The sequence below is a fragment of the Tenrec ecaudatus genome, chromosome 4, assembly GCF_050624435.1.
Source record: "Tenrec ecaudatus isolate mTenEca1 chromosome 4, mTenEca1.hap1, whole genome shotgun sequence".
In the NCBI taxonomy this organism is placed as follows: Eukaryota; Metazoa; Chordata; class Mammalia; order Afrosoricida; family Tenrecidae; genus Tenrec; species Tenrec ecaudatus.
In genome coordinates this window covers 137,927,922-137,949,097 of record NC_134533.1, presented here as the reverse complement: position 1 = coordinate 137,949,097, position 21,176 = coordinate 137,927,922, and the positions used below count along the sequence as shown (strand labels likewise).

Below are 21,176 nucleotides of genomic sequence, written 5' to 3'. Positions count from 1 at the left end.
ATTCCATACTTTTACAAGCTTTTACCTAAAACTCTCAGCAATAATGCCAATTGCCATCCAATCAATTCTGGCTCACGAGGACCCCATGTGTGTCAGAGTAGAACTGTGCTCAACATGGTTTTCAATGGCTAATTTTTCAGGTCTTTCTGCTATAGCGCTTTTAGGAAGGCTCCAACCTCCAACCTCTCATTTAGCAACAATAAAAACTGGTTAATACTACAAACCATCAATAATCACTTTTCCTGGGTAGCTGGGGATCAGAGCACCTACACACCCAAGGGGAGGGTGTTGTTATATCTCCACGGAGAGGGAGAGAGGGATCAAACTTCAATCCAGTATGCCAAGACGTGAATGCAACATACCAGCCCCAATCCCAACTACATGGATATCCCCCCGACCCTCCCAGAAGAATGCATTTCAGAGGACAGTACTGAAGCTACAGCTCAGGAAGAAGGGCCATCTGATCAGAGGACACAGGAACAAACAAAGAGGGAAAGGCAGAGTGTGGAACACGTCCTGGCCCACCAAGTCCCGAGCACCCAATGCACAGAGAGGACCATAGTGCCGGCCCCACCATGAGACAAGACTTCCTCACTGACCCATAGCACTATGAGGGACAGCAGTGGAGACACAGTGTGGGAATTGGGGTGAAACGCTAAGTGCGTGCAACAGAGCAGCAAGGAGAGCAAAGCAATGAAGTCCCTGGGGAATACCAAAAATAGACTTTGAGGCCAAGGCATGGCACGCCATCAGACTCAACCAGAAAACATGCCTAAAGGTCAACAAACAGATCTGGAACTATTTATAGACTTTTCTTTTGGGGGGTTTGGTGGTGGTGGTTGTTTGGAGTTTTGTTTTGTTTTACTCTGCCTTGTTTTTGTCCCAGGGACAAGGGAACAACAAGTGATTTAAAATCAATGGCAAGGTGGGCTTACGATACCTCGCAGGGCTTGATCAGGTAATGTACCCGAGAGGAATTACTGAGACCTGAATGAAGGCCGAACATGATAGTGGGACAAGAGGAAAGTAAATGGAAATAGAGGAAAGAAGTAGGAGGCAAAGAGCATTTATGGGGGTCTATATACAAGCATGTACATATGTAAATATATTCATGTATAATGATAGGTAACCAGATCTATGTACATATATTTATATGTTAAGTATCAAGGTAGCAGACTATGATCATAGAGCCTCTACTTAAGTACTCCCTCAACGCAAAACACTTTGTTCTAATAACCTAGCATTCCCGGATGCTCGCATTCCTGACACAATTGCTGAAGACAAAATGGGTGCATAGCAAATCTGGTGAAGAAAGCTGATGGTGCCCGACTATCAAAAGATATAGCATCTAGGGTTTTAAAGGCTTGAAGACAAACAAGCAGCCATCTAGTTAAGAAGCAACAAAGTCCACCTGGTGGAAGCACACCACCCTGTGATCATGAGATGTCAATGGGATCAGATATCAGGCATCAAAGACCCAGAACAAAAAAATCGTATCAATGTGAATGAAGGAGAGGGAAGAATGTAGACCCAAAGCCCACCTAGACATTCCCTTACAGAAGGGTCACAAGGAAGAGACACGCCAGTATGGTGCAGTATAGATAGCACTGATAAAGCATACAACTTTCCTCTAGTTCTTTAATGTTTCCTCCCCACCCCACTATCATGATCCCAATTCTACCTTACAAATCTGGCTCGACTAGAGCATGTATATGGGTATAGATAAGAGTTGGGAACATAGGGAATTCAGGACGGATAAACCTCTCAGGACCAACAAGGTGAGTAGTGATACCAGGAGGGGAAGGGGAAAGTGGGGGGAGAAAGGGAGAACCGATCGCAATAATTTACATACAACCCCCTCCTAGACGAAAAACAGAAACTGGGTGAAGGGACACATTGGTCAGTGTAAGACATGAAAAAATAATAACTGATAAATTATCAAGGGTTCTGAGGGAGGGAGGGTGGGGAAGGGAAGGAAAAAATGAAGAGATGATACCAAGGGCTGAAGTAGAAAGAAAATATTTTGAGAATGATGATGGCAACAAATGTGCTTGACACAATGGATATATGTATGTATTGTGATTAAAAACTGTATGAGCCCCAATACAACGATTTAAAAATAATAATAACTTTTCCAAGATCATCTATTTCTGGGCATTCAAACAATGTTTTCAACGTACTGCTTATTCAACAAATATCTATTATTGCATGCCAAATGTCAAAGACAGCACTGGGCATTAAAGACACTATTGGAAACAGACTGTGCTATCATGGGGTCTACATCTGAACTCTGAAGACATTAAACAATGGTCATCACAGTATACTGCCGCATGAAGACTCCTACAGGTGCCCTCCTGGAGATACGAAAGGTGCACAGGGCGAATGTAAAACAAGAGAGCCAGAGTCTGGTGTTTTAGAGAGGATTTTAGGAGAAGTGAAATTCCAGCTGAGCTCACTAAAAGCAAAACAAACCTAAACCTGAGTAAGCCGCTGGCTAAGCAGAGTGGACATTCCAGCCAGCAGGAACAGGATAAGGGAAAGCTCAGAGCAATTCCCTGGGCTGATGGACGATGCGTGCTCCTGAAAGGAAGGGCGAGCTGTGGAGGGAGCTGGAGACCAGATGCAGACGTAACCTTCTCTTTTCATAGATTAGTGGGAAGTCTGTGAAAGATTGTAAGTAAGATGTTGCAGCATATGAAACAAAGACAATATATTTTCCTCAATGAAGATTAAGTAAAATTATTTGCATTCTAATTCTTTAAATGCCACCATCATGTTATATTCTCTAACTCTTTAGTAACTAAAATAAATGCTTGCTCATTTCCTGCATACAGTCATGTTTCATATTCAAAAATCTAGTTACCTAGCAGTCAAACAACTTTAAATCATGGGAACAAAACTCTAAGCTCGGAAATAAGGAAAATTAGCTCATTTCTCCAGCTCTCAAATTAGCTTTCCCACAACCCATGTACCAGTCAGGAATGAGATTTCTCAGGCCTTCCATCATCTTACTGATTTTATTCAACAACCTCAAATGCTTAGTAAATATGGTTATTTTGATGTTCAGGTTTGGAAGCCAAGAGAAAGGATGCGGCACAGAGAGAAAGGGCAGAAGAACACACTGACGATGTGATTTGCCAGTTGGCAGCTTAATACTCAGGAACATGAAAACCATAGCCACTACCACTGAGTCGGTTTTAACTCATAGCAGCCCCAGAGCACAGTGTTTACTTATGAGGCTGTACCTTCTGCAGAAGCAGACTGCCGCACATACTCCTGGTGAAGTGGAACTGATTTCCTTTTGGGCCATAACTGAACACTTTAACCACCGTGCCACCAGGGCTCCAAGGGAATATCGGACACAGGATTATGTATTTATCAAGTAAATTCATTAAAGCAGAATTTGTCTCTCATTCTCTGGCAAAACCAAATTCACGGTATGAGTTCTCCTATAAGCTTCCACGATAAAACCTGAGCACTACTTTCGAACAAAATGTAGTCAGAAATTTTAAAAATCATTTTACTGGGGGGCTCTTATATATCTTATGACAATCCATCATTCAACTGTATTGAGCACATTGTACATATATTGCCATCAACATTTCTAAAACATTTTCTTTCTACTTGAGCCCGTGGTATCAGCTCTTTTTCCTCCTCTCTTCTCCATCCCACTCATGTAAATCCTTGATTATATATTATTTTTATTTTGTGTCTTACACTGTCCATTGTCTCCCTTTACCCACTTTTCTGTTATTTGTCCCCCTGGGGGATGGACTATATATCCAACCTTGTGATGGGACTGTCTGAAATTTTAATAGACCATTAATATTAGTAATTTCCTAAATATTAAAATTAAAAATTGAATGAAGTTTATCTCTGCTATTGTCCAAAAATGCAACATTAGATCACTCAAATTTAGAAGAACAATTACATTTCAAGATTATGCCAAGAATCTAACAGAAAAGTTCTTTCACAAGGCGTAGAGCCAAATTACATAAACTGTTAATTCATTTATGCACAATGACAACATGGATTAGGTCACTTGTTGTACATGTGCTGCTGAGCAAAACCTCATTTCCATATCCACATAGTTTGGAATAGTAAACAGATGTGAAGATTTTTCCTTACTTAATCCATCATAATAGGCTACATGCATTTTTAAATCCTAACTGGAATATTTAAAGGACTTTTTGGTATTAATATAAATATAGACAAAGTATTGTACAAAAACAACACAAGTGTAACTAAACTTCCCTAACTAAAGAGCCCAAGGAGACAAAATTGGGGGAAATCAAAATAAATAATCTGTAAAGAAAATAGTATGACTTCAATGCTGCATTTAAAACACTACTCTATTTACACAAATATATATCCAATCTTCAAATAAAAATGAAAGAATTTTATAATCAGCATCATCCAATCAGTTATTTGCCTAAGTCCTCAAAAATAACCCTACAGAAGTTTTATTTCTACTGTACAAGTGGGAAAACTGAGTTAGGAAGCTTAAGTAACTTGTCCAAAGCCATTTGGAATTAAAAGCTACAATGAAGTTTAGGTAAATGAGATGCTACCACTTATAGGTACCATAATATCATACACACAAAAGAAAATTCCAAAAAATTTTCACTTTAAAATAATTTTAAGAATTTAAAACATATTATGGTAAATAAAGTTTATTTATGAATATTTAAGAATATAAGTTAACTATGAAATTGTTTTAAATGGTATAAGGATACGAACATTTGTCTTATTTGCATGAGCTACCCATCTACCCAATCTACAACACAAAGCGTTCAAGGCCCAACTAGCACCTAAAAGATAGCAGTTCAAACCCATCCAGAAGCACCTCAGAGACAGGCCTGCAGCGCTGCTTCTCCAGGAATGAGTACACCCGACGGGCTCTACAGGGCAGCTCTGTTCTGCTTATGGAGATGCCATGAATTATAGAGCAGTAACCCCCACCATCATATATTACAATTCCCAAACGACCGCACAGCCTTCTATTAGACTGCGCAGAATATGATACACAGGGTAGAATCTAAACTGAACAACAAAGGCTAACTCTATAAATTGTTCTGAACTTTCTCAAATTTCAAGTAGGGTTTAAATTTATTCTTTTTAAAAAAAAATTTTATTTTTAACCCCCCAAAAAACCCAAAACCTGAAAACCACCACCTCATTGCCATCAAGTCAATTCTGACCTATAATGATGTAACAGCACAGGGTAAAACGACCCTTCCCTTTCTACTCTTCAGAGGAGTAGAAAGCCTTATTTTTCTCCCTCAGAGCAGGCAAGAGATTTTAAACTGCTGACCTTTCGATTAGCAGCCCAATGTACGTACACCCACTACGCCACCAGGGGTCCTTTTATTTGTAAAGCATTGTAAAACTAGAGATAACCCAACATTTGCCAATTCAACACATTACAGATACAATTTATTTTTAAAAAAGAAAAGAAAAATTACCCCACAACCTATCATTGAAAGAGAATTTAAAGAATTTTTTCAAAAGAAAAGCGAAATATATTTTGGTTTTTGTACATACATTTCAAGGCACATGTTTTTATATAAAATTCAAAAACTCATCACCATCATGTCAATTTTGACTCATAAACACCCTGTATGTCTAGATATGTTAGGTAGCCTTAGAATAGGGTTGTCTCCCCAACACCTGCACAGGGCCATGACAAAGCGGTTGGAAAAAATCAGGCACTCACTAGACCTATGGAAAGATCCAAACTGAGCATGCTCAGACCCAACAAGCCCCCTAGGCCCAGGTGGGAAATTTACCTGGTCACACAGACTCAACCCAGCCATGTGACATTAGACGGGTGAGCCTACATTCAGCCAATAGGATGAGTCAATTCCCTCAGCCGGGAGGAGGGGGGGGGGGTAAAAGCCTGCCAAAGTACTCAGTCCTCTTTCAGGCTTGCTTGGCAGGCGTGGGAATCTCTCCAGCCCCCACACAGGCACCACTTAGGCCTTGATCCAGGCTCCCACTCAGGCCTCTCTTTTGGCCTCTGCAGTAGGCGGGGTTTCACGCTCCTGGCTCCTGTATTCTTTCCACGTGGTTTTTGCTTTCAGACATGAACACCCGCGCAGCTCCCATGGGGCCTTGAACATATCAGAACTCTACTTGGATAAGACGTCAGCTTATACCGTATCTCTGTTGTCAGAGAACTAAGAATCCATTTACTTAAATGAACCTAGTTAAAAGCATTGTAGAGTGGTATAAGCCAGTGTATCTCAAGTTCAAGAACATCTGGAACTCTATAACCAAATTTCAAGCCTATTATTAAGAAAATAGTGCATCAAGATTTTAATTGGCCACTTGGGTTCTACATAATTGATAGTCTCAATGCAAATTCAAGCGATGTACAGATATTCAAGCCAAACATCCAGTTATTAGTCCATTTCTTAAACCCTTTTTGGAGTCAACTTCCTAGGAACACATGCAACATCAACTGCCTTAGATGCTTTTTTTGGAAACAGACTCTGAGGGAGGATTGCATGCAGGAAATTCCCTGGGGAGTGCTCCAGGAAGATATACCAATAAAGGAAGTGAAGGCAGCAGAGTTGGGGATAGGGGAGAAACCGATCCAAAGAGGTTTCATCTAGGGCTTCAGTTGCTACTACATGAGAATATAGAACTGTGATGTCCTACAGAATTGTCTAGAAAGAAGACAAGAGGGTTGGATCTTTGTAAACAAAGCACCTAGTCACTGGCCACAGGACACATCTGGAGGGAGCATAGCCTAGACCATGACAGCACCTTGGACCAAGAACAATTTCTAGTAAGGGATGCAGCTTTGGGTCAGGATGCAGCCTGGGGGGCGGGGGGGGGAGATAGGCTCAGATATGAAAAGGATATCTGATCAGAGCACCAGATCACCTACTGAATTACAGAGCATGAAAATGAACGAATTACATACATGTAAAACCCAGGTAAGCACCACAAATGTAGCAGGAAGCAAAAATACAATGAACATAGTATTTATATGAAGTCATAAGGTATACAAAATAACGTCTTTGTTGCTCTCAGACATGCCATCAGAGTGAAACTATAAGCACATGGAAACCATAGACCCCAACTTGCCTCTCTTCATGTGGTAAACAAAGGGAGGAAGGCATTTAGTTGAGAAAGAGAGGTGACTTCTGCTCTCTGGTTGTTTGTTTGTTTTTTGCATAAACTAGGCTATGGACATCAAGGTGATTGAACACATGGGTGTATCTAAACATTAAAAGAGAGAAAAGGAAAATTGTAGTAAATTCAAGACTCATGTCTTCAAGAACAATAAAACATTAGTAAACTTCATCAGGGCTAAGAAAAAAAAGCACATAAATTATACACCATAGGAAAAAATAATCAGAAAAAACTCGTGAAAAATATATAAATTATCAAAGGTTCATGAGGGAGAGAAGATGGGGGAGGGGGGAAATGAGGGATGTTACCAAGGGCTCAAGTAGAAAGAAAATGTTTTGAAAATGATGGCAACATATGTACAAATGTGCTTGACACAATGGATGTAGTATAGATTGTGATACGAGCTGTAAGAGCCCCCAATAAAATCCAATAAAATGATCTTTAAAAAAAGAAAAAATTTAAAAATCCTAAAACATATTATATTCAATCTGGACTAATAAATTTGAGAACCTGGATAAGAAGGATGGTTTTTCAGGAAAGCACAATTTACCAAAACTATCTCCAGAAAAGATAGAATGCCCTTCAATGATAAAATATGCTAAAGGATTTGACAAAATTTAACCTATACTCATGATGTTCTGCTAAACTTCTCACAAATAATCAAAAAGAAAAGGATAAATATACAGTGAAGTAAAATATATCAAATGTTCTTTCAGCATCTTAAATAAAGCAAAGGAAGGATCACATTAAGCAAAGACATAAGGTTACAATATCCGCTGTTAGCAGTGACTGTTATTATTTAACAACGTTCTGTAGATGCTAGCCAATGGAAGTAGAGAAAAGAAAGCTAGAAGTATAAAAAGTGGAAAGAAAGGGGTAAAATCATCATTACTAAAAGAAGATTGATTGCTTACAGGAAAATCACAAGAGAATCATCTGGAAGGTTTTCTCATACAATGAGTGAATTAAGTAAGATAATTTCATCACAAGAAATTATTAAATAAATCACCCTATTTATAACATTTTTTTAACTATGGAAAAATTTCACCAATATATAAGTACAAAAATGAATAAAATATATTTATGAATGACAAAAAGCACAATCTTAACAATTCCAAATGTCCAAAAAATGGAACATATCACAATAAAATTAAGAATATATTTTCCTTCCACTTGGGCCAACTGATTAAAAAGTTAGCATGAAAAAACAAACAAAATAGTCATTTTGGAAAACTAAAAGTAGAAATCTGTGTCATCAGGTTATTAAAATAATTTATAAAGTTCCAATAATTAAAATATCCAAATATTATATACCAATAAATGGAATATTTTCATTATTATAATTTTATAGATTTATTGACTATACAAAGGCATTCAATTGTGTGGATTATAACAAACTATGGATAGCCTTGAGAAGTATGAAAATTCTAGAACACTTCATTGGGCTCATATGGAACTTGTACATGGATCAAGAGGCAGTTTATGAAAAGAACAAGGGAATACTTTATGGTTTAATATCAGGAATGGTGTGCATCAGGTTGTATCTTCTTACCATACTTATTCAATATGTACGCTAACCAAATAATCGGAGAAGCTGGATTATAGGAAGACCTGATGCTGCATTCTTCTTCCTATAATCCAGCTTCTCCGATTATTTGTTCTTTTCATAAACCTGAGATAGGGAGATGACACAACCTGTTAGCTAAAAGTGAGGACCTGAAGCACTTGCCGATGAAGATCAAGGATTGCAGGCTTCAGTAGGGATTACAACTCAATGTAAAGAAAATAAAAATCCTCACAAGTTGACAGGTAGATAACATGATAAACAGAAAGATTGAAGCTGTCAAGTATTTCATCTTGCTTGGATCCACAATCAGTGCTCAGTGAAGAGATTAAACGACGTACTGCGTTGGATAAGCCTGCTGCACAAGACCTCTTGTAAGTATTGAAAAGGAAGGGGGTCCCTTTGAAGGTATTTTCAGTCACCTCATAGACATGTGAATGCTGGACATTGTATAAGGAAGGCTGAAGAAGAACCGGTGCATTGGAATATGGTGCTGACAAAGAACACGGAGAGTACCATGGACAGCCCAAAGAACAATTCTATCTGGGAAGTACAGTCAGAATGCTCCTTAAAGGCAAAGATGGCAAGACTCCAACTCACAGACTTTGAACACGTTGTCAGGAGAGACCACCAGTTCATGGAGAAGGACTGATGAAGTGGAGGAGCAGGGAAAACGAGCAAAGTGCTCAAGGAGATGGGTCGACATCGTGGCTGCAACAGTGGGCTCAAACAAGAACGGTTGTGAGGATGGCGCAAGACTGGGCAGTGTAATGTTCTATTGTACACAGGGTTGCTATGAATCAGAACTGACTCCAGGGCACCTAGCAACAACAACAAGAAATGGAAAAGCATTAGTCTGATATAACAGAAAAACTAGTCCATAAATAGAATTCCCAAATGATCCACATAACAATATTGATTATACTATGCTCTTCCAGAAGTGCAAACAAATCTATATTGGAAGTAGTCTAGTCAGAATGCACCTTAAGATTTGAGAGTGGAAAGACTTTTCTCACATACTTTGGTCATGTTGGGGAGCTCTAGTGGCATAATGGTTACGCATTGGGCTACAATCCTCAATGTTTGTGGTTTGAAACCATCAGCTAGTCCATGAGAGAAAGACGGGGCTTTCTACTCCCAGTGATAGTTTTGGTCTCATAAACTCACAAGGGCAGTTTTACCTTTTTCCTGTAGGTCATTCCGAGTCGGCATCGACTGAAGGGAAGTTGAGCTTTTGCGTTTAATCATGTTAATAGGGGATGAGTCCCTGCAGGGTATCATCTTGGGTAAAATGGGGGTCAGTGAAAAGGAGGAAGCCCCTGTATGAGATGGATGGACACAGCGGCTGCTTCAGCGGGCTCTTACAACAAAGGATTGTGAGTATGCACAGGCCCGGGCAGTGCTTTGGTTTGTTGTAGGGTCACTGAATTGGAATGAAGTCAGTAGCACCTATAACAACAGTAAAAACAAACAAACCAGACGCTGCCAGGGAGCTTATTCTGATTCATTGTAGCCTCCTAAGGGTCAGAGTAGAACTATGTTCCACAGGCTTTTCCATGGCTAAATTTTTGGAGGTAAATCACTTCACTATGAAGTGTCACTGAGTGGATTAGAACTGGCAACCTTACTCAAAAAGCAAGGTAAGCATGGGTTTACTGGTGCTTACATGAAACGATCCATGAGAGATTCAAGTAAGTCCATTAGTGCATATGATTAGTGAATGAACAAGTACAGGTAGACCTATGCATACCTTGCTTACAGTGTACTGCATCGCTGTCAGGGTGTGTCAACTTGAAAAGACTTTGATTCTGTCGGGAGGTGCTAGGAGGTTGGTTGATAGCGGGCTATGTCAACCATACCAAGAAGCAGAAACCTTGACGTAGTTGGGGGGAAAAAGTGAAATTGTTCACTACAGGTTAGTAAATAAACCCTTAGATACATTGCTTGCTGGGTACTCTGACACTGCCTTTCCTTCGGGTAGCATGACCTAGTTATAGAAAGCCTCATTTTTCTCTTGGTACAAACACCGAATGCTTAAGCCCATCATTCATCTCCCGAGTCAATCCATCTCGTTGAAGGTCTTCCTCTTTTCTGCAGTTTTTACCAAGCAAGCTATCCTTTGCACGGACTGGTTTCTCCATACAACATGCCCAAGGCATGTGAGGCAGTCTCACCATTCTCACTTCTAAGTGGTATTCTGGCTGGGCTTCTTCCAAGACATTTTTGGGCTCTTATGGAAGTCCATAAGGAGCCCTAGTGATGCTATAATGGTTATGAGTTGGGCTATTAACCTCGGGTCAGGAGTTTGAAACTACAAGTTGCTCCACGGGAAAAGATGAGGCTCTCAATTCCCATAGTTAGTCTCACAAATTCACAGCGGCAGAGTTCTACCCTGGTCTTTGGGGTTAGTATGAGCCAGAATGGACTCAATGGCAGTGAATGTGGTTTGGGTTTTATGGCACTTCCTATTACTTTTTATACTCTTTACCTACACCACAATTCCAATACATCAGTTTTTCTATTGTCTTCTTTATTTTCCAGCTCATGAATCAGGTGACATCTTGATTTAACATTTTAAAGAGGTCTTGTGCACTCTATTTGCCCAATGCAGTACGTCATTTGAACTCCTGACTGTGGCTTCTATGAGTGTTAATTGGGGATGCAATGACCATGAAATCCTTGCAAACATCAATCTTTTCTCTGTTTATCAAGATATTGTCTATTGGTCCAGTGGTGAGGATTTTTGCTCTCTTTAAATTGAGTTATAATCCATACTGAAGGCTGAAGTCTTTAACATTCATCAACAAGTGCATGAAGTGCTCCTTGCTTGAAGCAAGCAAATAAGGTTGTGTCACCTGCATATTGCAGGCTTTTAATAAGCTTTCCTCCAATCCTAATGATACATTCTTCTTCATGTAGTCTAGCTTCTCTGGTTATCTGCTCAGTATACAGATTAAATAAGTTTGATGAAAGAATACAACCTCGAGGCCCACATTTACTGGTTTTAAGTCTCATTTTGAAAAATCGCATCGTTGTCTATGTACAGGTTCCGAATGAGCACAATGGTGTGTTCTGGAATTTCCATTCGTCACAAGGTTATCCATAATTTGTTATGATCTACAAAATTGAATGCCTTTACTCAGTCAATAAAACACATGCAAACGTGTTTTTGATAGTCTCTGCTTTCAGCCAAGATCCATCTGATATCAGCAATGCTAGTTCTTCTTCCATGGCCTCTTCTGAATCCAGCTTGAATTTCTGGCAGCACCTTTTCAAAGTACTGTTGTAACTGCTTTAAGCAAAATCTCACTTGCATGTGATAGTAATGATATTGTACGATCGATCGGTTCCTCATTCCGTCGGTCACATTTTTTTTTTGGAATGTAGCCAGGTAACTGCCTTCCAAATTTCTTGGCACAGATAAGTGGATGTTTCCAGTGCTACATCAGCTTGTTAAAAGATTTCTATTTGTATTCCACCAATTCCGGGAGCCTTGCAACTAGATCAGGGAGCCCTCTTGGTATAGTGGCTACACGTTGGGCTGCAATACTCAGGGCTGGCAGTTAAAAACTACCAGTGGAGGGAGGGGAAAAAAAAAAAAGAGGACCTGATGCAGAGGGCTTAAGTGAAGAGCAAATGCTTTGAGAGTGATTAGGGAAAAGAATGTATGGATGTGCTTTATACAATTGATATATGTGTGAATTGAGATAAGAGTTGTATGAGCCCCTAATAAAATGTAAAAAAAGAAAAGAAAAAAATAAAAACTACCAGTTTCTCTACAAAACAAAGGGGCTTTCTACTCCCAGAAATAATCTCAGAAACTCACAAGGGCAGTTCCACTCTACCCTCTAGGGTCACTATGAGCCACTATTGACTCGATGGCGGTGAGTTTGGAGTTATTCTTAGATAATGCCTTCAGTACAACTTGGACTTCTTCATTCAATACCATCAGTTCTTAATCATATGTGACCTCTTGAAATGGCTGGATGTTGACCAGTTGCTTGTAGTACAGTGACTGTATGCCTTCCATCTTTTTTTGATGTTTCTTGCATCATACAATATTTTGTCCAAAGAATCCTTCGATATTTTAACTCAAGGCTTGGAATTTCCTCTATTCTTTAAGCTTAAGATATAATGAATATGTTCTTTTAAAAAAAATCATTTTATGGGTGGCTCTTACAGCTCTTATAATATTCCATATATAAATCGTATAAAGCATGTGTTGCCATCATCATTTTCTAAACATTTACTTTCTATTTGAGCCCTGGGTATCAGCTCCTCTTTTTTCCTCCCTGCTCCCCTCTCACCCTGGTGACCCCTTAATAAATTATAATTACTATTATTTTCATATCTTACACCAACTGCTATCTTTCTTCACCCACATTTCTGTTGTTTGTCCCCTTGAGAGGGGAGACGAGTTATGCATCAATCATTGTGCTCAGTTCCCCACTTCTTTCCCTCCTCCCCCCACTGTCCCACTACCCTGCTGGTATCGAAACTCCCATTTCTGTTCCTGAGGAGTTTATCTGACCTGGATTCTGTGTGTCATGAGCTCTTACCTATAGCAGCGTACATGCTCTGGTCCAGCCAGAACTGAAAGGCAGGACTGGGGTCACGATGGGGGTGAGGAAGCCTCAGACCAGAGGAACAATGTGGGACATGTGCTTCTTTGTTGGCTTTTTAACTCCAGGTCTTTTCACATTTCATTATAATACTTTCTTTTCTTAAGGTGACCTTAGAAAATTTCAGGGTTTTTTTTGTTTGTTTGTTTGTTTTAAACAATTTATTAGGGGCTCATACAACTCTTATCAGTCTATACATATACATACATCAATTGTATAAAGCACATCTGTACATTCTTTGACCTAATCATTTTCTTTTTTTCTCCTCTTTTCTTTTTTTACATTTTATTAGGGACTCACAACTCTTATCACAATCCATACATATACATTCATCAATTGTATAAAGCACATCCATACATTCCCTGCCCCAATCATTCTCAAAGCATTTGCTCTCCACTTAAGCCCTTTGCATCAGGTTCTCTTTTTTTTTCCCTCCCTCCCCATTCCCCCCTCCCTCATGTGCCCTTGGTAATTTATACATCGTTATTTTGTCATATCTTGCCCTATCCGGAGTCTCCCTTCCCCCCCTTCTCTGCCGTCCCTCTCATAGGGAGGAGGTCACATGTGGATCCTTGTAATCAGTTCCCCCTTTCCAACCCACTTACCCTCCACTCTCCCAGCATCGCCCCTCACACCCCTGGTCCTGAATTTCAGGTTTTTTATTATACTGTGTCTTCCATCTGCTTTAGCTACTCTATATTCAAGAGCAAGTTCCTCTTCCTACAGATGCAGTATATTTGATTATTTTGTGTTCCATCTAGTAATGTCCATGTGGATCATGATTATTTGTTGTTTTTTTTTTAAAGTACTTGCCAGGAGAAGTTATTAATCTTGCAAAATTCTATCATGTGATCTCCAGCGTCATTTCTAACACCATGGCCATTATTTCCAACCACTGATCCTTACTCTCTATTTCCAACTTTCACATTCCAATAATCAACAATTATCAATACACCTTGATTGTATGTTTGATTAATTTCAGACTGAAGAATTGGTAGAATTCTTCAATTTCTTCATCATTAGCTTTAGTTCTTACTGTAAATTTTAATAATAGTTATATTAAGTAGACTTAAACTTGGAGGTCTATAGATGTTACCTTATCACAGGCAGTACTGTACTTCATGGTGGGTCTTAAATATGTTCTTCTGTGATGATGAATGTGATGTAATTCCTCTTTAATTTTGTTATCTGACATACTAAACCATATGATGACTGTCAGATTAAAAATGGCTAATACCAGTCCATTTCAGTTAACTAATATCAAGAGTATCAATCTTTATGCAATGTGGTACATTTCATTTATTATTTCCAATTTTCCTAGATTCATACTCTGTACATTCCACATTGCAATTATTAATGTATGTTTGCAGCTGCTTCTTCTCATTTTGAATTGTGACCCTTCAGCAAATTTAGATCCTGAAAGTTTTTGCCCATCCACATCATTAAAATCACCTCTTCCTTAAGAAGACAACTTTCCCCCATTCATTTTTGAGTGCCTTCCAACCTGAGGGGCTCATCTTCCAGCACTGTATCAGACAATCTTCTTCTTCTGTTCAAAACATTTTCATTGAGCACCTCTCTCAGAAGTGGCGTGTCTTCCTTCTTCCTAGTCTATTCTTAGTCTGGAAGCTCTGGTGAAACCAGTTCAGCATGGGTGACCCTGCTGGCATCTGAAATACCAGAGACATAACTTCCAGCATCACAGTAGCACACTAACTTACCACAGTACAAAAAACCAACACACAAGTGATGGGGAAAACTCACAATGAAATGACTGCATTTACATGAATAAACTTAATAGGAAGAGTTGTATATTTTCACTGTCATATTTACTTAAAATAGTATTTTTATAAATTTAGAAATTTCTTCTACACTCCTTTTCCCTCACCAAGATGGTTATTATAAATAAAGAAAAAGAAGGAAGGAGAGAAATAAGGAAGGGAAAATAATGTGATGGTGAGAATGTGGAGAAACTGAAGCTCTCCCGCATCGCTGGTGGAGCGTAAAGTAGTGCTCTCTCTAGAACAGCTGAGGAGCTCCGCGACACGTCGGGCAATGCCATCGCTGGATGTGTACTCAAGTCTTAAATACAGAATTCAAACAGGTCCCGTACACTACGTTTCATGACATCTTTGTCCAAAATAGTTAAAAGGTAGAAACAATCCAAGTGCCCAAGTTTCCATGAACAGATAAGTGGATAAAAATGTGATATATACAATGTATTAATTTAACCATAAAAAGGAATAAAGTGCTAACAGATGCTACCACAGAGATGAATCTTAAAAACTATGTTAGGTGAGATATGTCAGACACAGGAGGGCAAATATTGTATGATTCTATTTATATGAAGTATCTACAATAAGTAAATGTATAGGACAGAAAGCATATAAGAGGTTACCAGGGGTTGAAGGAGTGGGAATGATGAATTGCCACCTCTAAGGGATACAGTTTCTCTTTGGGGTAATGGCAAGTTTTGGAAGGAGATAGAATTGAAGGTTTTACAACATTGTGAATAAACTAATGGGAGTGAATTGTGCACTTAAAAAATGAGTGAAATGCAATACTTATTCAGAACCCAAGGGGATAATACACCCTACCGGTTTCCTAATTGGGCACTTTTGATCTAGTTTATATCCAGCCCTTGGTGACGGAGGATGTGTGCTATAAACTACTGAACTTTATTAGACTCTGTCCTTCTAAGGTATGTAACAGCCTTCATGGGTCACACCAGAAAGATTTGATGTGAAAAACCCACTAGGCCAACTGGGCTTTACCTTGAACTCACCTGTTAGCAGATTTAGGGAACTGACATACTCCCTTGGACTTGAGGCTGAAATGCCGTGGTGTGAGAAGAGCAGATGACCGCTATCCCAAGGTTTTAGGATTGGTAGTCATTGGACTTCAGTTTAGATCTCTTGCTTTGAGAGTGCCCAATGGATGGTGGCCTGGAACTACCATATATTTACTATTTTAATGATTTCTTTGATTTTTAATGACATGTCTAGAAGGCATGGTTCCACCTTTGCAGATGAATGTTAGTGAAAGTTATGCCCTATCCCCAACTAGTCACTTAAGCTTTTAATGTGGGCAAGTCAACATTTTATGTCATGCAGTCTGAAAAGCTGGCCTATACATGTATAATCTGTTCATTAACAGTATTTTAAGTTTCATATCATTGGCTAAATTAACAATCCTATCACTTGAATTACCGTATGCCCTATTGGGATGATTTATGTTATCTATCGTCAATGATAATGATGTCTGTGTGTCAGAGATATATACGAACCACAGATATATGAATGAATTTGGGGCTCACATTTCATTGTAGCCCTAATCTAAGAACAACTAGTTCTATGGCATGGCCCTACTTGATACTTGCCCTCATAGAGAGATCACAGAAGAGAAGGATGCTTTAGCAAAGTGTGGTGGAAAAACCAGATGGTGATCTGTATCACAAAGAATAGCATCTAGGGTCTTAAAGGCTTGTCTTCAAACAAGCAGCCATCTAAATGAGGCACCACCTGTCTACATAGAAGCATACAAGCCTGTGTAAACCAAGGATTCCAAATAAAATCCAAATCTAGAGGAAGGAACAGTATTAGAGTTTAAATTTTGAACACCTGCTTGCAGAAGGCTATGGAAGACAGTGGAAGTCTAAAATTGATATGCAGTATCCCCATGGATTAAGACTCCGGTGAATCCACTCTGTCCAGAGTTGTGAACAGCTTTGCTATCAGACAGACTGCATTATTAAGTTGATTATGGCAGGTGTAGTTAAAAGTAATACCTTTTCACATAAGCAAATGTGGTGAAGAAAGCTGATGATGCCTGGCTATTAAAATATAGTGCTTGGGGTCTTAAAGGCTTGTAGTTAAACAAGCAGCCATCTAGCAGGGAAGCAACAAAGCCCCCAGGAAGAAGTACACCATACTGTGTGATCATGAGGTGTCCACGGGGGGGTTTTATTTGTTTTACCTCATTAATCATGTTAGATTTGCATATGTCCATTTAAATGTATATCGTTTGGTACATGAAAGGCAAGACAGAGAACTCATCAGAAACAGTAACAGGAGTAATGGGTGCCTGAGGGTATGGAAAGGGGGGAGAACACGAGGGAATGGGGAGCTGACTGCACTGATCACTGTATAACCCCATTAGATGGGACTGAATAACAGAACTGTGTATGAAGATAGTGGCTTGTGTAAGATATGAAAAAATATATATGTGTGTATATATATATATTGTAGGGAAAAAGGAATAAGAGCTACTGAGGGGTAGGGTGAGGGAGGAAGAGGATAAAGGAGAGCGGATATCAAAGAGTTCAATAAGAAAGTGTTTTGAAACTGATTGTGGTAGCAATTGTACAATACTGCTTGATGTGATTGAACTATGGAATGTTATGATAGCTGTAAGAGTTCCCAATAAAATGATATTTTAAAAAGTGATGCCTTTTTGCCTTGGAGAGAGCCTGGAAACAAGACGAGTCCCCAGCAGCTCTCCTGGAGCCACCCGCGAAAATTCAGCCAGGGTTCCCGTTCTGGCCGCGCGTGCTCAAACCGGCACGGTCTGATCCGGAAATACGGCCTCAGCGTGCGCCGTCAGTGTTTCCGTCAGTACGCGATGGACATCGGCTTCATCAAGCTGGACTAAGTTATCTTTGGATGGACTATATCCAAGCAGCTACCCAACAGAAGAAACAATGCCAACTATTTGTACATAAAATTTGAAAAAATAAAGTCTGAAAAAAAGTAACACCTTCTCATTTGATGCCCTTTTTGATCTGTTTTAAAGTTTCAGTTCTTAATATTTTCTACTTCTGAACTAAGTTTCTGTTTTCTTTTGTCATTGTTGTTTGTTGAATTTTGTTTGTTTCTTGTTTTTGTTTTGTATGATTTGCTCTATATGAAATACAGGCTAGGCAAATCCATAGAGAGAGTAACGATTAATAATTATGTAGGGGCACAGCAGGGGAGGTTGGGAGGAAATGGGGAGCTAACAACCACGAGTACTGAGAAAGAAGAAAATGTTCTGAAGTTGATTATAGTGATGACTGCGCAGTTCTTAATATGATTGAACTAGTAAATTGTCTGATATGTGAATTACATGCCAATAAAAGTAGCAAACTGGTTAAGATAGTGAATTTTATATAATGAGGGGATTCTTTTATATCATCCATATCTTACAAAATAAAACATTTAAAATAAATAAACAGCAAGAGATAACAGCTGATGTAAGACAGAAACAAGCTTTTTGAACACAGATAAGGATAATCGAATAGTACTTGACCTGGTAAAACAAAAGTGATCCACAACCCAGGCATAGGTGTGTAGCTAGGAATATGGCACCAAAGATGCCTGACTATCAAAAGATATAGTGTCTGGGGTTTTAAAGCTTGAAGATAAACAAGGGACCATCCAGCTCAGAAGCAACAAAGCCCACATGGAAGAAGCACATCAGCCTGTGTGATCCTGAGGTATTGAAGGGATCAGGCATCAGACCTCTAAGAACAGAACAAAACCACACCCAAGATGAATTTGTGGGGGGCGAGCGCATGGAGTGGAGACCCAATGTCCGTCTATAGACACTGGACATCCCCTCACAGAGGGGTCACAGGGAAGAGATGAGCAAGTCAGGGTGCAGTAGAGCACCGATGAAACACACAACTTTCCTCTAATTCTTTGGTGCTTCCTTCACCCCACTATTGTGACCTCAATTCTACCTTACAAATCAGATTAGATCAGAACACACACACTGCTACAGATAAGAGCCCGCAACACAGGGAATCCAGGATAGATAAACCCCTCAAGGCCAACAATGAGAGTAGATATACCAGTAGGATTAGGAAATGGTGGGGGAAGAAAAGGGAAATCGATCACAAAGATCAATCTAGAACCCCCTCCCAGGGGGATGAATAATGGAAAAGTGGGTGAGGGGTGACGGAGGACGATGTAAGATATGGAAATAATAATCTATAACTTATCAAGGGTTCATGAGGGAGGGTGGACAGGGGAGGGAGTGAGTAGAAATGTGGAGGTGATATCAGGGGCTCAAGTGGGAAGAGAACACTTTGAAAATGATGATGGCAGCATATGTGCAAATGTAATTGGCTTAGTGGATGAATGTATGGATTGTACTGGATGAATGTATGAATGTAAGAGATGTAAGATGTAAGAGTCCTCAATAAAAGTATTTTTTTAAAAAAGAAAAAGAATATGACACCAATTAACAGGAAGAATTAGGAACTGGAGACACAGATAGGTAAGGGTCTGGGTGGGGCCAAAAGCAGGTAGATTGGCTGAAATTTGAATAAAAAGCTAAGCACTGAATCCTTTCCTCTTTATTTTAAACAAGTGGCCAAAGTTCACTGAGCAACTGGAAAAGCCTGTAACATGAAATGAGACCAAATTAAGAAGACAGACACGAACAAATTAATAAAGCAAAATGGTGGGGGCGGGGGGAGAGAAGCAAGGAAAGGATGAAATCTCCCATTAAGTAGAAGTATTGTAAACGTTTTTAAAGTAAGCAAGAAAAGAAAAATTAGAATACCCATCCACAAGGCCCTTCTAAAAGAAACTGCAGAAATGAAACAGAGGAAAAAGGAAAGCAAGTCCAGAAAAGAGGTGAGATGTGTTTCTGGAAACACAGGGATCAATCGGAAAGTCTCACTTTTACAATCATCTGGAAAGGCTGGATAAATAAAATAAATATCTTCGCAAATGGTGAACTCACCAATTATTAATTTTCACCTGCCCTGAGGAAATCTGTCAATATGAATGAGCAGGACTCGTGGTTTTTAGTGGTTAAGGGACAGAAGACCAGGTTTTGAGAACACAGAAATTAAAGAGTTGTAACTGAGGGCCCCTAAACCACTTCTTACACATCTTCAGTGAACAGACAAAATAGGGAGGGTAAGACTCTAAACCAGCAGTAAAAAGAAGACAAGAAAATCTCACATTAAACTCTGGAGGCTGAGGGGTAAAAGACACCCCAACACCACCACCACTAGTTCCTCAGCTTCATGGTTACAGTGATCTCAAAAAGCAAACAACAACAAAACTAACTAACCTAGATTTAATTTTTAAAAAAGCATATAGAGGTCTTAAAGCAAGAAAGGAGAAACACAAAGACAGGTGTGGACAAAAAGCCTAGAAATTCTAAGTTGTATTAGGGCGTTTATTAAACAATAGAGACTTGCAGGGGCAACCCGCTAAGGAGCAGGCTCTTTTTGAGCTTACAGAATAAACCATGTTTACAGGGCTGTTACTGTAATCAAGAATCTGTATGTATTTCTTGGGGCAAGGTTTCTGGTTTGGGCAGTTTATGCAGTCATATGGTTTTACTAACTCTTTCCTGGTCCCTTTTTTCACTGGGTGTGTGTGCAGCACGGGCCACATAGGAGTCCTCTGAGGAAACCTATGCATATAACTCCTTGGGGAGCCAGGAAAACAGTCACCACAGCCTTCTGAGTTGGCTTCTCTGCCACAAATGTCACTTCTCTGCCCAGCAGATTGCCCTGAAAGCCACTGTGATGACTGGACTTAGATGTATACACACCCACTAATGAGACAGAGTAACACAAGTATTTTACTGAGAGAACTTGTTTGCAACCATCCACTGACCACGGCAACACGTTTGACCACAGTTTGTTTGGGACAAAGTCATGCATGTATGAACTGGAACCCTAGTAGCCATACTTGACTTACCCTCCTAACCATAGACATGTTACTACATACCTTACTACTCAAGAATGTTTCAGTGTTATTGTTAGAAAATTCCAAATGTTGCAGCCTTTACTATTAACATTCCTTATTCTATCTAGAGCAGTGGTTCTCAAGCTGTGGGTCGTG

General features: G+C 39.5%; 2 protein-coding genes across 5 annotated transcripts in view; one reads left to right on the top strand and one right to left on the bottom strand.

Annotated features, from left to right (window-relative positions):
* Positions 1–21,176, bottom strand: part of TFDP2 (transcription factor Dp-2) — a 174,423-nt gene that overhangs the window by 138,028 nt on the left and 15,219 nt on the right. The gene's annotated exons all lie outside the window — the stretch shown is intronic.
* On the top strand, positions 15,602–17,979 carry LOC142446053 (small ribosomal subunit protein uS14-like). Its single transcript, XM_075547853.1, has 2 exons — positions 15,602–15,624; positions 17,793–17,979. The coding sequence occupies exons 1-2, from the start codon at positions 15,602–15,604 to the stop codon at positions 17,977–17,979; spliced, it is 210 nt and encodes a 69-aa protein (XP_075403968.1).

Bases quoted from the DNA above. Each gene is read 5' to 3' on its own strand.
- LOC142446053 (XM_075547853.1), top strand. From the start codon at position 15,602: ATGAATCTTAAAAACTATGTTAG. The intron at 15,625-17,792 runs GTGAGATATGTC...TTTGCCTTGGAG, and splicing joins AATCTTAAAAACTATGTTAG to AGAGCCTGGAAACAAGACGA.